We start from the raw sequence: 16,798 nt of genomic DNA on the forward strand, positions 1-16,798 counted from the left end.
TTCGCATGCCGTTGCAAATAATTTTTCAGATCTGGAGATTTGTTCCGTTTCATGATTCGGGCTCCAGTCGATACTTCAATCCCGGGCAGAAGAGTCTTGTTATTTCGAGCAGACGAACTCAAGGTTACGCTCGCCATTTCGCACTCCTTTAAAGCCCCTTTCCTGGACTACCTGTCCTTACCACGTCACACTTGACCGCTTCTGTGATACGAAGTGCAGTGATCCATTCAATTCGTTTGATCCAGTCCAAGTTATGTGCAGCGCTGACACATCGTCGAACTGAAATACGAAGGGCCGAGGACAGAGACTCCAGGCACAAGAGGTGACAAAGAATGCGTCCGGACTCACGACAGCCCTCCGCCTTTATTCTGAGGAACACACTTGACGTCTCAACCGTATCACTCGCATAAAACATCCGTGTAGCCGCATTAAGCAAGCATGGTAAATTTATGCACACATCCACATATCCGTCCTGATTAACCTGGTTCCCTTGTTATATACTTTACATGCAGGATCTATTCTGGTAGCATTACGCTACACAGCTACATATTCAATATATATACACAAGTGCGCAATATTGCTCTTTAAGCGCACGTTGATTGTTGCCTCCCTGAGCATTGTTTCTATCATATATTTTGATCTCTAACACATTAATCACAACGTCGATCTATCTGGGTGCTTGTTAAGTCTAGTCATATGCTGCTTCGATCACAAGTCGAATACACATGCTAATTACGACGTGGATTCCTAGCAACTATATAGCCTATCAGTGTGGCTTACGAGGACTCATTTGCAATTCTTCAGAACACAAGCAACGCAACAGAAATGCTCAACGAGAACAAGCACAAAAACAAAAGCTTTCTAGGAGCAATGCAAAGTTGGAAGTGGGGTCGAAGACACGTCTTCCCTGTCCTTACATATTCTGATTTTGGCTTTCAGAAGAGGTGTTAATCTAAAGTAAAATCTCGCCTTTGTCTTTTCAAGTTCGTAACTGGCATTTCTGCTGCGTTGCGCACTGAAAACAAACAAAAAAAAATCACGAAACAGTATATATATATGTACACATTGCAGCAATGAGAGGCTGGAAATTCATCGAATGCAGGGCCAATAACGCCTTCCTCAATCACTTTATCCACGCTTACTCTGCCCATATCAGCCCCCATCGTACCAACCCTCTTTGTTCGCCTCTTCTCGTTTAATGTAGAGTAGCAGATCAGACGAGCCATGATCACGATCAAGGCTCAGTGCCACGGGCCTTGACTCACGGTCATGACTCAGGCAAACATCTCTACCTCTGTCTCCTAAAGCACGAATATCCAACGAGTCAGGAATAAGCGTTACGCGACTATGCGTCCCACTAAGCGCCTTCCACACCGGAAGGACAGGCCCCCTGAGCTGCAACACCCACAGTCTCGAACTCGACGTCCGTTAGATCGGGTTGTCACTGGTCGAAAGCATGTTGCCGCTTGTAGAGCGCCGCATCACCGGGCAATATTTGTACACGTGATTTGGTCGCCCAGTCGTGAAAGGTTCGTACACTGAAGCGATAATTCACGAGACGCCATTAGAGCCGTCGATCGTCAGTTCAGCGCCGTCGCCGACCACACAGGCGCGCCCCAACCAGGAACACGGGTCCAAACATAACACTCCTCAGACGGCAAAGTGTCTGAAGGCGCTGCTTTTTCCGGTTGAGCACTGCTGCCGCCGTTTTTCTTGGCACGGTTTCAGCCACACTGGAGTGCCGCTGTTGCGTGTGGTCCGCGTTCGCGCCCACACGGAAGGAGCCGAGCGACGTCTGTATCGGAGCGGCACATCTTGCCGCTCTTTCCGTCCTGGTGTTGCTCCCCGGCGCGAACAGGCGGTCACGTCACGTCGGCCATGCTGTACTGGCCACACCTGCATCAACAGAGAGAGAGAGAAAAAAAGACGGGTCGCGAGTCCCATTAGGACCTAGTAGAGAGAAGAGAGATACGCTGCATATACACTCTAAACAAAAATACACCCATATGGGAGTAAAAAAGGGAGTAAGTTGTCCCCTAGCAGAGAGTGCGCTAGAGGACAACGTTACTCCCTTTTTACCACTTTCTGTTTAGAGTGTACAGTGCACTTTTAGACAGTGCAAGCGAAAAAAAAAATTCGAAAACAAACGCGACAATTTCATCTCTTCAGCTCAACTGTCTAAGCTGAGGTCAGATAGTGCGGAGGTGGTTAGAGCATTGGTATCGCTAAGCAACTAATTTGCCCACTATTAAAACTTCTGACCGTTTTGAAGACGTCCCTTGAGGCAGTGGAAAAAAAGCAGGAGAACTCGCTTCATTGTTCTCAATACGCTTTGCAAAGTTTGTGCATAAAAGCGGATTTAGTGACTGCCTACTCGGTCTCATATAATCAGTCATGTTATATCATATCCGCTTGAATAAGGAGGATGCTACATATGAAAGGATCACTCGTGCAGCATATCAGTACGACACCTTAAATAGTAACTAATCGTAAGAGTGAAATAGAACTAAAGCACTTAAATGCGCACTACGCTCGACCGCTAATTCGAGCCGCATAAACACATCTGGAATCTATGGATGATTTCCATACGTGGCCAGCGCAGAGCAAGCTGGGACCACTGACATGAATGACAGATTTCTTAACAGAAATAAGTCCATTAGAATTTGCATAATTCATTCTCAAAGTCAGGCACCAACACAGTTGCGCTACGGTCGCAATAAGCCGCGCCAGAGGAGCTGGTGGGCAGAAGTCTACAGTGGCTGGTTTGAAACACGGCAAGAAGTTATCTTGTAGGAATCTTTTACTAACCACAAAAAAATTATTGGTATGGAAGCCCATTGTGAACATTGATAATCACGTTGCTTCTGGGCTACGCTGTGTTGCTACCCGTTAGCATCGCCAGCGTTCCAAATCTATTAAGTTGAAACATCCGCCCATCCACCCCTCCGAAAGTTGGGACATCAACGGATTCTACAAGAGCCCCATTAAACGCATGGCTTAGAAGCAGACCTCGCATTGGTAACTGTTCCTCACGCAAGATGAAGGAAGGCAGCACAAGATGGCATGCAACAAATGTAACCAAGGGCCCGTGGATGTGGTCTCAGCTTGCAACGTCAGCTGTCCACCCATGCGCCCTCGGCCGACCACGCATTCGCCGCTTTCCGGGAACCCAGTAGCGAACACACATCCCGAGAGAGTCAGCGAGGCGGTAACCCTTTCTCGCGCCCGGCGGCGCCTGGGCCCAGCCGGCATAGGGCATCTCGCATATGCGTCCCCAGCTTCCAGGCGTGCCCGATATAGAACGGAAGCCCAGAGAGAACCGTCGAGCGCGTCGCGGTGACGAGAGAATGCGATGACTGAGGCCACGCTCCAACGGTAGGCAAGGGGGTGGGGGTCCTTGGGAGCTCACTCCATCTAGACGGGCCACTACTCGTAGCCGGCCGTCTCTTGGGTTCAGCTCCGGTTTCCGCCACGGCAAAGGTAGTAATGCGTCACGACGCGTATCCGAAGCTAAAACAAGTCATTGCGAGCCGAAGCCGGGCCACAGAGTCAGCGAGCTTACGCTGGTGATGAGCTATTTTTGTGGCCTCCCACCCAACAGGACGGACGCTCTACGGCACACGCCGTTCGGGTCATCTGTAGAGAACTGTCTTATCTTTTCTTCCTAGCACAATGGCACCCCAAAAGCGAACGCACCAGTGCGTATACTGTTTTTTCTGCGGGGCTGTGTTTATTATACCGCGCCCGTCTCTGTTTGCCCGCCTTTGACCGTCGTTTGTTGTCCTTCGAGGAAGAGTGGCCACTTGGAAGATTCCCGGCGAAGGGTGCGCAGCCCTTGCTTCACTGTCTCTCTCCACTCTTGGTATTTTAGCTCCTTCCTCGGCGTGCGTCGCCACTTCGTCTCCCAATAGACGCGCCACCGCCGCCGCTGTTGCCTCCCCATCGAGGACCTTGTTTCCACGTCCGCTCGGCGCCAGACGCGGTTGAGCGAGTGTTATCGAGCGATGCGGCGTCCAATTTCGGGCTCCAGGTCCTTCCGACCGTCCTTCACCGCTAGACGTGGCGCAACTTCTTATTGTCTCCCTTGTTTTCCGAAAGAAAGTCAATTTTCCCACTGCTCGCAGAAAAGAGTGTCCAAACGAACGAGGAAGTGGTAGAAAAATGAACCGCACGTAAAAGTGCGTCCGCTGTCGATGTCAAGCTTGACAGAACTTACGCCCACCAATGGGCGACCACTTTGTCGCGGCGTGTCGGGTTTCGCGCATTGCGGAACGGTGTTGAATATTGCTGGGGCCTCGCCGTGGCTCCGGACACTGTATTTAGACAGCACAAACTGACAGCTCGCGTATTTGTCACGAACGAAGAAGTGAAGCACTCAGTCTCGGCACTTAAGGGTATTGGAGACTGCCAAGTAGGCATGGGAACGGGAAGCGTGCTGAAGCATCACTTTTCTAGTACAACTGGGAAACTGGTTGCTATGCCTGCAGACTTTCGCACAATTCTCATCAGGCTACCTGCTTAGAAGCCCTATACAACAGCATGCTCCATAACCCTGGTGCACTTTTGGTGAGCAATGACCGAGTAATCAACAATTAAACTCAACGCGCGATAACCTACGACAACGCTCAGCTGTACACTGCCATTGAATCCTGACGGCTCCGTTTCTAGCTTTGTTTATTGGAAAAAGGAAACCAAATCAAACATACGAAGACTTACTGCGCGCTTAAATTGACGTCAATAAAGTGTTTCTCTTCCCCTCTCTGGACATTACGAACGGAGGACGCCGATCCGCCAGTTAAAGTGACTGCGGCCAACGGCTTAGTCATTAGATTCAATGCTTTCTTTTCCAGCCACCTGCTTCACCTGGCGCTACGTGAAACGCCCACTGGCCGCAACATCGTTACCTTCGCCGCACCCGCATGCTACATCATCCAATCGGCTAGCCCTTTGTGCTGCAATTAGTCGCTCGGCCAGGATCCATCAGTTACTACGGGCGCCTCGGGAATTTCATCGCCCGGCGTGACTCGCACGTCACGTGACCACGGCTTGGGGAGGAAAACACCGTCGTCTCGATTCCGGGAACATGCCAACCCCCCTCCTTGCCCCCTCTCCGCTCCCGCGCCACCCCTCAGCGGTCTCGCGGCAAGTCGCCTCCGTAGATGGAAAGTCAAAACCAACCGCCACGGCGCACGCCACGTCAGCCGGAGGCGCCAACGCAAATTGCCTCTCTCGCCGCCGTCTTCGCGCGCGCATCTCTTCTGGCCCTGACTTCTTCCCTGGCTCTCTTCTATGCCGGCTTTCATTATCCGCGTACGGTACCTTCGGGCGCGCGCGGTTTTTCGCGGGGCACAATTCTGGGGCCGCCACTCCCGTCGTGCGCTTCTTTTTCATTTTCTCTCTTCCATGCAGAATACACAAGCCTTTGTGTATATTATATATTTCCCCCTCTCTTTACTTTGCCGTTGGACCTAGGGAGAGGGAGGGGGAGAAAGAAAACGCCCCGTCAAAGAAAAGCAGGAGACGTAATCAGGGCTCGCGGATCCTCCTCTTCCATTCCGCGTCAGCGGCTTCAAAACTCGAGGGAGTGCGAGGCTAGACTCGTGCGTTGGGGGTGAGGAGGAGAAAACGAAAACGAGAGAAGGGGAAAGGGAAGGTGGCGGTGGTAGTGGCCGCGGGTGATGTTGGCAGAAAATGGCTCGGAGCCGGTTTTTGGACCGTTTCAGGGGAAAAAGAGTAGTGGATGGAGGAGAACAAGAAGGAAGCCTTGCAGCTCTTCTCGATGGCGATGCCGCCTTCTCCTACGCTGGCCGCCACCTCATGCGCTCATGGTCCTGGCCCTCTGGGACTGGAGAGAGCAAAAATAAAAAATAAATAAATACATCTCCGCGTTTTCTCGGGCGGCTCTTCACTTTTCAGGAGAGACAGCGCTCGGATCGGAGGCTCAAGCCGCGCGTGTCGCGCCTGCTTCTCCCAGTACACACAAGGCGTGCAGCTCCTTGGCTCGCTTCTCTAGAGCGCGGCAACACCAGCAGCAGTAGCAGCAGGCCGGCTGGTTACGCTGCGCGTTCGTACTATATACGCCTTCGTGAGGAAAAAACAAACAAACAACAAAAACACCCACTTTCGGGGAAACGAGAGCAGCGCCCTCCCGCGCCGTTTTACGCAACAGCTGCCGCCGAGTCGGAAGCGGCGGTACTCTGCGCACGAAAGGCTCGCTCGCTGCAAGGCGGCGGCAGCCGAGGCTCTGCCTGCGTGCCTCTTCTATACACCGGCCGAAAAGTCGAAAAAGCCAGGCCGCGATCTCAAGAAAATCACGAAAAGAGGGAAACCAGAAGGGGAGAACTTTAAAAGAGCGCTCGCGGAATGAAAACAAATAGCTGGGGAGAAAAGGATTCCTCCCTGACACCCAGAAAAGAAACACCGATGTGCGGCTCCAGCCGCTCCTCGCGCGCGCGTGTGTGTGTGCGTTGAGGAGAAGCCTCCGCTCCGGGGTTGGGAAGTCAATCCGATTGAGCGCATATCCTTATCGAGCGGAAAGAGAGGTGCGCAGCCTCAGCCACAGCATTCCCCACCGCACCCTTCACTTCCCCTTCACCTACCCTCGCTCTCTTCGTCCTCAGGCATGCTTACACGCGGCGTGCCGTGCCGTGAATCGGAAGCCTCCCGAACTCGCGAGGGTGAGCGCAGGTCGTGAACTCCGTGGGGCCTGGAGAAGGACGACGACCACCGTCCTTTTTTGTCAATAAAGTGAATTCGATGCGAGTCAGACGTCGCGAGCTGCTTCCGCTTTCGCTGCCGTCAAGGTTCCGGACAGCCAGCCAGCCAGTGATGACCGAAATTTCACTCTTCTTCGTTCTTTCGCTTCAACTTTCCACTCTTATGTCATTGTTTTAAAGCAACCCTTTCCAATTTTTTTCCCCATGCCCGCCTCTTTGCAGTGTGGGTATCCGCAGACTATTCTTCCAGATTTGTGCCTGCTTTCCTTCCTTTGCTTTCACGAGGATGGATGATCAAAAAACGAAAACCAAGGGTGGGCGCAGCTGGATTGAAAAGCGTACACAAATCGACCAATGCAGGGGCACCTTTCACGGGACCCTTCTCCGCACCAAGGAGAGGCGCGTGTTGAAAATCCTTCCTTTTTTAGAAGACGTGCGTGAGCTGCGAAAAAATGAAAGAAGCATCCGCTGCGAGGGTCCATACGACTTCTAGTTTATCGCCAGCTCGCTTCACTTTTCTTTTGCCCATAGCATTACTCTAAGGGAAATGGAAGAACCGTGTTCTTTGCCACATTCGTTCAAATGGGGCGCTTGAGAAGGTCTGTCGCTGGGCGTATGGGCGACTGCGGAGGCCGCATATTTGCGCTCTTCGCTGAGAGCGTAACACACGCGCGCGCAGTCGGATGACTTTTTTTTTTTTTGTACCCCTTCTACTTTTATGGCTGATATATAACCCGAGCCGTGATAAGGCGGTCTACGTGAAACGCCGCGCCGGACCAGTTTGTTTTGGAGTACCCACCTTCATCTGTTGGCTATGTGGGAATTCGATTTATGAAAGCCGCTCGACGGGGTTCGAGTTCAAATACCATTAAAGGAGACACATAGAAGTAAGACTACGAGAGATATTGCGGAGGGCGTCACTTCATTGATGCGATTCTATATATAAACGTAGCCACGTGATCACACCAAGTTTCGCTTTTGCGAAAGACGGACGGACGGACGGACAGTCGGGCATAACAGCAATAGCGGCATGAAGACCTGCTCTATAATAAACAATAAACGCTTCTGTGCACACAGTTTATTTCGTAATCTTCGAGGCAGAAAACTGGCATCGGCGGCCTCGCTCAGACAAGGGGGGGAGTAGCGGATTAGTGTTAAATCCACCCATGTGTGCATCCCATGCGCATATGCACTTTCTTCGGACCCTATCTGGAATACGGCGTCACTCTTCGCGTCACCTTAGTTCAAGCTGAGCTACAACCAAAATGTTCTGAGAGTGTTTCACTATTTGTATTCTATATTATGGCCTGTCTAAACACAGCGGACGGTGCCCATGAGCGGTAGGGCAGCCTTTAAGTCATCGTTTCCTCTCCGCCATTGTCAGGAGCCGACTACAACGTCCAAAGAACGATTCTTGTTTCCCTACCGGGAGCTGCTTTACATTGTAATCTGTTCGAACACAGACCTGCCTCCTGAAATGTAACTCTTAACGAAGTGACGAACGGATGATGTCGCGGTTCTCCGGGCGGTGATTTCATTCGGAGTTTTCAAAGGACGACATTTTGGCGGCGCCTGATGCGGAGGGTCAAAGCGTGTTGCTCTTGTGGCGCTGCTAACGCAATGGCACTGGCAGACGTCACATGTAGTAAAAGTTGGGAATACCTCCTTCCGCGGAGCACATCACTTCTGCGCTGCAATGCACCACTTTTGCCACGGAGTGCATCACTGGCGATGCACTCTTACACCGGTGCGCTCATAGAGAAAATGAAGAAGGCTGTTGGCGATGCCAACGGCCGAATGCATCGGTGTTATCTTAATCCGGTGTTCCTTAATCTTCGGTAACAACCACAAATTTAACGGCGCGAGGTCTGGGCTTACTATAGGATGGGTGAGTCAAGAGAGTCGCACTTTTTCATCGATACGACAACTTGTAGCGTCTAGTGCACTGATGGCGGAAACGCAGCGGAGGGCTCCGGATAATTTTGACCACCTGGGGTTTTCTAATGTTCACTGACATCGCACAGTACGCGTGTCTATAGCATTTCGCCTCCATCGAAATGCGACCGACGCGGTCGGTCTTTTGGATCAGAAGCCGAGCGCCGTAACCACTGAGCCACCGACTCAGTAGAAGAGTTATACCAAAAAGGCTAAACCAGTATTTCTAATGTCACACCCCTGGTCAAGAATGCGCCGATCGGGACGACGGTGTTTCCCAACACTGAAAGAGACAGTATATACTGTAAGCGACATGCACGAAGTCCATGTGAAACTGCCAGCAGGACCGTCTTGCCCCACCGAGAGAACTGCCACTCACAGCAATGCAAATCAGTAGTATAGCAGTAGCTGTTTTCATTTCGACTGTCTACTCATCTATTTCGAGACAGAGAAAAAAGTATCCCCGCCGATTACAGTATCTAGCCGAGATAAATCAATCATGTAGTATGTTGATACACGAGATCATCCCCCATTTATCCAAACGCGCGTTCAGGCTCTGCGTCGCTGACTTGATAACTCCAGAAGTCATTGCCCACGACTTCTACTTCGACGTCGCGTAAGCCACGATTCCCAAGAACCATGACTCGTTTCCCGTGAATTCTCCTTCTCGGCTCCCCGGGGACTTCCCCTGGCGGAGTCCGCCGCTTTGACCTCCGGCTCAGTCCTCCCAAGAAGCCAGCTGCGTCACGGAACGCACGGCGCGAGATGGATCGCAGAAGAGGAGGCGGCCAGGCCAGCAGCGGCAGGTTGTCCCTGCGTGATCGTTTCTTCGCGCACCACCGCGGTAGGTCCCTCGGACCACGTGCACCCGGTCGTACGCGCGTGCGTGCCGTGGGGAGGAAGTGGGAAAGAAGGGTCTCGACGTCATAATGCACCCGCAAAACTCCGCATTCCCTCCCACACACAGACACACCCTCACACACACACGCACTATACCTCGTCAGTGCGTAGAGCTACTGCCGTTCACCGCCTCCTCGCGTGCGGAGGAGATAGCGGGTGTCCCCGCGCCGGTGCCGCGATCTCGTTTCACGCTGGGTGGCCGCGCGCGCGCGCTCAGGTCGCGCAGACATCTGGTCTCCTTCCCACGTGTGGCACGTTGCACCGGCGATGGTACTTGCATGCACCGCACCACAGCGGTGAGAGATGAGGCCATGACCTATTCGGCAACCGATAGAAGCGGAAGTGCCCTCATGTCGTAACATTCCCAAGATGCACCCAATCTTCTTCCGAGTATAGTGATCGGCTGCATAATCTCAAAAACCCACCGAAGCCGTACGCAGAGTCGCCAAGTTCCCGAGACATCGCGCACTGGCACAAGGCTGGCTTTTCGTCGCGGAAAAAGTGCCTGCTCCTGTTCGCCCGCTATGGTTCTACATTACTGCACGCAACTAGCTTGAGAGTGGGCACAAGTGGCGGGCGCCACTATGCAGGAAGTCCTACGCATGCGCTGCTGCCTGGAACTGGCTGCTGGGAACCGCGGTTCGCGACCCGCCTCGCTCTTGATAAGGCCCCCTGTGTCCTGGGTCTGTGGGTGGCTGTGTATGCGTGTGGCTTAGGCGACTGTTTTCAGCCTGCGGACGCGGGGAGCGTTTTCGCTGATAACGGTCGCCGCAGAAGGGAAAATACTGTGCCTGGTCCGTTATTACCGTAATGACCGCTCATCTTTCTCCTGCAGCCGAGATTAGACGCGTGGACCAACATGGTCGCGTCGTGAGCGCCTGGGGAGCCGCGCGCAAGCTAGACGCTGAACAGGAGCGGTTGTTGTCAACGTTATCCTGTATGGAAGGGACGGCTGACGTGGCATTCGAGGGGATAGAGCCGATGAGAGGCAGCTATATGAACTAACTACAAGAATAACGAAATTATCCGGACAGGAAAACTCAGTGACGCAGAGAAAAACAGCTGCAAAGCCGCGCGATCGCATCTTTCGCCTTCAGAGTAATCAACGGGACAGGCGACTCCTATAGCACTTCCTGTATCCGAGTGCCACTTCATGTTAGCTTTTTCATTACTCTCATCAGGCGGGACCATAATATCCCGGCGTTTATTAGACCGCCAGTCCCGTGGTGGCAGCGTTTCGTTGGGCCCGCCAGGCACCACAACCACCAAACGACTGGGGCTATCCCTCTTCCGGGCCAGCGGGCAAGCGGCCCCAAATCCGCAATCTCGGCCCCGCCGTGATCCCGGCCCAAAGAAGAGCCTATATAGTAACGGAAAGATGGCTGGAAAGGCCCTGGATGGCGGCAGCGGGCCATCGGTGCGCGGCCAGCCGCGCACTTGTACGCCGGCGCTAATCTCCGCCGCCGCCGCGGCACGGGGTGCGGACGGCGGGCTGGGGCCACGGGCTCGCACACACACCGGTTGGGGAGCCGTGCGTCGGTGGACGGAGCGGGTGCGCAAAGAAACAAAGAGAACCAATGCCAAGCCGATTACGAAGCACGTAACCCCCCCCCCCCCCCCCCCCTTCCGCCTACCAGTCTCAGTCTCAGGCAACGGCTTTTGCTTCAAACGCGCACAGACACATGCCCAACCTCGCCGTCGTCCCTTCCTCTTGCACTGCCGCGATGGCCAGAGACAAGCGCACCAGGAAAAGCAACGCTCCTTGTAACCGCGTTCAACGACAGATTCCGTCGCGCGCGAAAAAGAAAAGAAGAAAACCCCCCCCCCCCCCCCCCCCCCCATTCCTGTGTCTGTGTGTGACTTTCTTACGGGCCGGCCGGCAGGGGCGGCTGCTGCGATTTTTCTGTCACGTTGTTGTTCTCCCTTCCGCCGTGGTGGCTTCCTCGGCGCGCGCCAGAGGGGCCAAGAAAGATGGGGAGGGCTTACGAAGACGTCACATAAACTCCGCGAGACAGGCCGAGCGGAAGCGTGCAGTTTACGGGTGCCGATCCATCACCACGCCAGGAGCGTCGCCCCGTGCAGCGAGCGGGGCGGTGTCTCTCTCTCGGAAGGTTGGCCGCCGCTAGCCACCGCTGTCACCACCACTACCGCCATTTCCAGCGCGCACCATCACGCCCGCTGCGTTTTAGCGGCGCGAAATCGGCCAAAACTGTGCGTCAATAGAGACCCCTTGTTCGCCCGTGAAATGCCCTGAAAGCTAAACACGGCGACGCCGCGCTGGGGAGCTATCTTTCCTGACGTTAGTGTCCCACCCGTCCATAAATAGAATGCCGTTTAAGGGACCCGATTTTATAGCCCGCTCGCGAGTACCCCCCCCCCCCCCCCTCGAAAAAAAAAGAAATAAAAGAAAGCCGCCCGGAAGACTGCTCCTGCCGCCGTGGCTAAGGTCGTATGCGTGGCCATAAGGAAACGGCCGCAACTATACGACTAGTACTAAGTGTATGTACCAGCAAAACGATGGACCGCGCGCATCAATCGTAAAATGTCACTTCAGCGCCGGAGGCGCGCGACATAAAAGTGTCCTCATGTTTACGAGGTCTGTTTTTGTGAATGCCTGACGTGCCTGTCTGGTTGTTGTTGAACGGAGGGTGGACACGCCCGTGCGTCAGCGCTCCATAAAGTGGCCACTCATCATAACGTGACCGCAGCACACAACAGACTGCCATCTATCGCCACACTAACGAGAACGGCGACGATAAGTGCTATAGCAAAATAAAAGAAAGTGCCCCTTACGAGTCCCTAATCTTTCACCGTCGATCACCTCTCCCTCCCTTACAACACGCGCTCACGCACAGCGGGACTCGGACGCTTTTCCAGGGCCTCGGTCGCCGCCTACAAGTCATGGACGCTGAGGCAGCGCCGGCGTCAATACCAGACACGCAATTTCGACCACGCCCCACGAGCGACGGCCATTTCTCCCCGCAAGGCTTTTCGCTCTGCTTGTAACCCCTCCCTCGCCAAGCTGCTTAGTACACAGCGAAGCAGTTTTTCTTCTTCCTTGCAGCTTCGGCCAGAGTTTGGCGCAAGGCCGCAGGCGGCTGTGCGCAAGCAACACTGCCGCAGCAGCAGCAGCAAGAGCAGCGGCGGCTTCGGCTTCTCCGAGGTTCGTGACGTTGTTGTTGGCGCTCCACGATCGAGGTGCCTCCGCCAGACTCGTTTGGCTTGTCCCGGCGGCGCGTGGGTTACCTCGTCCGACCAGTTGATGTCTCTATTGGCCCGGCATTTTTCTTCTCTTTCCTCCCTTCTTGCCTGGCTTCGGGGCGCGCCAGGACGACGCGGCTCGCCGCGAGCCATGCGCGCGGGAACAGCGAACGGCCGCAGCGTTTGTACGTGCGTGTGTCGTCCGCGGGCCATCGGGGCCCGGCCTTATCTGTATCTCTCCTCCCTCCTCCTCAGAGCTACGGTCGCGTCGCTTTGTTCTTGGGCTTCGGCGGGCCTTTTGTCTTCGCCGCATGGTCGTCGTTGTCTGCCCTCCTATATGGGGCTGGAATGGCGCTGTCCTTCTCCCCCTGTGCGGGCGGCATCGAGCCTCTCTGGGCACGTCGGGCTCTTTTCTTCCCAACGAGAGAAGAGAGCGGCAGCAGGCCAGAGCTTCCACGGCCCGGCAGCCGTCCGCGGCGTGCCGCCGGTCGCACGCACGGGAAAGATTAAACGTTCGCGAGGGCTCTCTCCTCGGTGGCCCATTGTTGTGCCACTCGCTCGGGAGCTTGAAAAGCGCCGCACTTATACAACCGAGTTGACTTTCTCCCCTAGCTCTGTGAGTGCGTTTGTGTGTGTGTGCTTACTCGCAAGGTCAAGCCAGTGTCGGCTTTGGCTTGGCGCCGAGTAAAAACTATCTCCCAGTGAAAAGGGACTGCAATTGACGCCTTTTTGTCCTTCCCTTCACTCAACCCTCACAGTCGCTGCCACTCACATCTTGAGCGTTCTGGAGTGCCTTACTACAACTGGGCCACACAACACACAGACGAACGTTCGTTCTTCCCTTTTTTTTTCTTCCCCGCACTGAATGAATAGAAGGCTGTCAGAGAATGGGAGTAGCCCAGCGAGAACCGACTAAGGTTCCGCAGCTAAGGCAAAAAAAGGCAACTAATGAGTATTTAATTACGCCGCTGCTGCACGATTCTCTGCGACAGCCCCCTGCTGCATATGACTTTCTTCAGCGACTGTGAACATTACACGCGCCATATTCGTCGCTTGTGACAGCCTGCCTTGCCTTTCTTCACGTTTGCGCCTGTCGATGGTACAAACAACCCTGCCGTAGCCTCGCTCTCCTGATTCTACACTCGACACAAAAAGAAGTAGAAAGGGAAGTTGTCCTCTCGTAACTCCCTTTATATATAAGGACAGCCAACATATATTGTACCCCCTTTTAACTCCCATATAGGGGTCTTAGTGTTTAGAGTGTAGAAAAAAGCAAAATTCAGCTTCCGGACGGCGGCGAGGCCAGGTTCGTGTAGTATATACCGTTGAACACGCTATGGACCAGCAAGGAACGTACAAGTAATCTGTGTACGCCTTAATGTCCCTTTGCGGATCCTGCTTACGACAGCGCGGGTAGTTTGCTGGACAGGATACGAAAACTAACGAAGCACATCTATGAGCGGCGTTTGCCCAGACGGCAAAGACAGGGCTTCGCTTCTTTTGAGTCCCCGCACAGACGCCATCTTATTTTACCTGTACTTTACTTATGGACGATAGGAGGTTCATTAGTTTCGAAATGACGTCGGCGCACCGGGAGAGATGTTCGAGATCATAGCGGTGAGCACTCGGTCGTGTAGAGTGTCGTGCCGGCGCCCACATTTCGCTGGCGGGCCTGTCTCAACAAGCGCTGCGCGCCCGCCGACGCTCAAAGCAGGCCCAGACTTTCTCGGACAAGTCGCGACATGCAGCGTGACTCACCCCGACACCGCGGCGCCGACACGGACCCTTCCTCCTCTCCTCCTCTCCGTCGGTGCGAACTCCTCCGCCGCTCGCTAGCTCTCGACCATTGGTCTAATTTGAACGGTGGCCAGTGATTGGAGGATTTGAACGGCTGGCTGCCGTAACCGTTTCCAGTGGCTTTAAAAGCGGAGCCGCGCTGTACCCGAGCAGCAGACGGGCAGCAGAAGAGCCATCACGCCGGAGCTACGCTCGCCGCCGGGGCCGCCCTTCTTCTGTGTGCCTGCCCGTGGTGCTCTTGACCCTTGTATCATGTAAAAGCCCTTGTACATACTGTACATAAAGTTCATTTGACTCACCGTCGCCTCGACCGTTCCTTGGCTCGGACACCCAGTCCCAACAGTGGATGGCAGCTGCGGGATCGACCGGCGTCAGCTACCTCGGCGCGGTGAGTGCCTGATGTTTTCCCCTCAATTCGCCAGACTGCTCTAGCACACGTGATTGTAGTCTAGAGTAGGGCTGTGTGTGTTGCACTGGAGAGAGCTTTGCAGTTTCGAGCCAAGTCGGAGCGCTTTGAAACGAAAGCTGGTGCAGAGGGAGTAAACGAGGCGTTGTTGGAAAGAATTACTTGCGCGTGTCATACTAGTAGCTCTATAGTAGTGAACGGCAAGGGAATTCTAAGAAAAGGGCAAACTACAAGAGGCTATTGTGCGCGATGGAGAACTTCACAGTGAAGGAACTCATCGAAATTTGTGAAGAGTTGGGCATTGATTTGGGCCCCGCAAAACGAAAGCAGGCAATTCTTGAGGTCATGCGGAAGGAGGATGTAACGGCTGAGGAAGCCAATGAGGCCTGGGAAGAGATCACAGAGCGCCGTGAGCGCGAAGAGGCCGAAAAACAGAAGCAGCTTGAGGCAAAACAGCGTGCTCGCGTCAGGAAACTGAGGGGCCTCGAGCTTGAAGCGCACGAGATCGATTTCGAGAGATATAAAACATTGTCCGCTCTGCATGAGACTAACGGTCAGCAGCTGAGAGACAGGCCGCAGCCCTTCGTGATCGCCGAAGATATGGCGAAATATTTGGCGGAGTTCGAGCGCGTCTGCGAGAGAAAGCGCGTTGAGCGGAACGTTTGGGCACAGCAGTTGGTATCCCTGCTTTCTAGCGAAGCGTATGACGTTGTCAAGCGCCTGTTGGACGGCGGCTTGGCGGACTACGATGAGCTGAAAAGCTTCTTACTGGCGAGATATAACGTGTCACCGCTGGACCTTCGCCAAAGGTACCTGCGAGAGAATAGCACCCCATCGTTTAACGATTTTCCCTACCAGTTTAAAGCCGACATTTTAGAGTGGCTCGAAAATGCTGAAGGGTCGGAAGATCGTGACACAGAGGTAGAGTGCGTAGCTGTAGAGCAGAGCTGCCAGTGCGGCACAGAGGAACGTAGTCCGTACGTGGCAGATGTAACTGCTGCTGTAACAGTGGGAATTGCCCCGAATTCGCCAACTGAGAAAGCCTCTATGCCATCGGATAAGGTAGTCACAGCATCGGACGATGCACTTACAGAGGTCTCGCCCATTGAGATTGTGGCGGAGTTACCGGAAAGCGAATCTCCTAGCGTGTCCAAAGCAGGAGAAGTTGCCGAACAGGGCAGAGAGGACGTCCGTCTGGACATTAGTGAAAACGCTTGCGCCGACGCAAGCGAAGTAGATGAGGATGACACACCGCGTTCTGCATCGCATTCAACAGAAATGCAGAAACCTGAGACTTCCGATCAACGGATGCGGACGCATGTAAAGTTTGCGGACGCGGAGTTGTGCGCTAGCGTTTGCAGCGAGCGATGCGAAACGAGTCCCGCGCTTTCGCACTGCTCTGAGCTTTGCGACATCCCAGAAAGCAGCTGCAGTAGCGAGAACACCGCGACTGAGTGCAGAGCCGACCCTCATCCGAAATTGGCTGAAACGCGCCAGGAGCACGACGCGAGCTGCGTGTCAACACTAATGTCAGGAGAAAACACTGGTTCGTCTGCGCCTGAAGAAGCTAAGGTGCTGGACGACAGTGGAGAACAGAACGTTCCAGACGACATAGGGGCGGTAGACGTCAGCCCGTCCGAGAAAGATGAGGACGAATGCGCACTCAGTGACGCTGACAAGGAAGAACGCAGTTTGGAGGAGGCTAGTAAAGGCGCCAAAGACAGGTCTGATCTAGGTAGCGCACGTGAATCGGCTGAGAATCATAGTGACATTGTCAGAGAACAGGAACCTAGGCGACGAAAGCAGCATGTGCTTCCTCAGGAGAAAATGATAGGAAAGCACG

The 16,798-nt window shown here is 54.0% G+C and overlaps 1 protein-coding gene across 1 annotated transcript in view; it reads right to left on the minus strand.

The window, feature by feature from the left end:
- Nucleotides 1-323: 323 nt before the first annotated feature.
- The window catches only part of LOC149342892 (growth arrest-specific protein 1-like), a 29,269-nt gene continuing 12,794 nt past the window's right edge, over nucleotides 324-16,798 (minus strand). Inside the window, exon 2 of the mRNA XM_089545400.1 lies at nucleotides 324-1,896. Within this exon, the coding sequence (XP_089401526.1) occupies nucleotides 1,863-1,896 (34 nt within the window). The 3' untranslated portion in view covers nucleotides 324-1,862. The remainder of the gene's footprint in view (nucleotides 1,897-16,798) is intronic.

The sequence above is a fragment of the Amblyomma mixtum genome, chromosome 5, assembly GCF_055824585.1.
Source record: "Amblyomma mixtum isolate Tamu chromosome 5, ASM5582458v1, whole genome shotgun sequence".
Lineage (NCBI taxonomy): Eukaryota > Metazoa > Arthropoda > Arachnida > Ixodida > Ixodidae > Amblyomma > Amblyomma mixtum.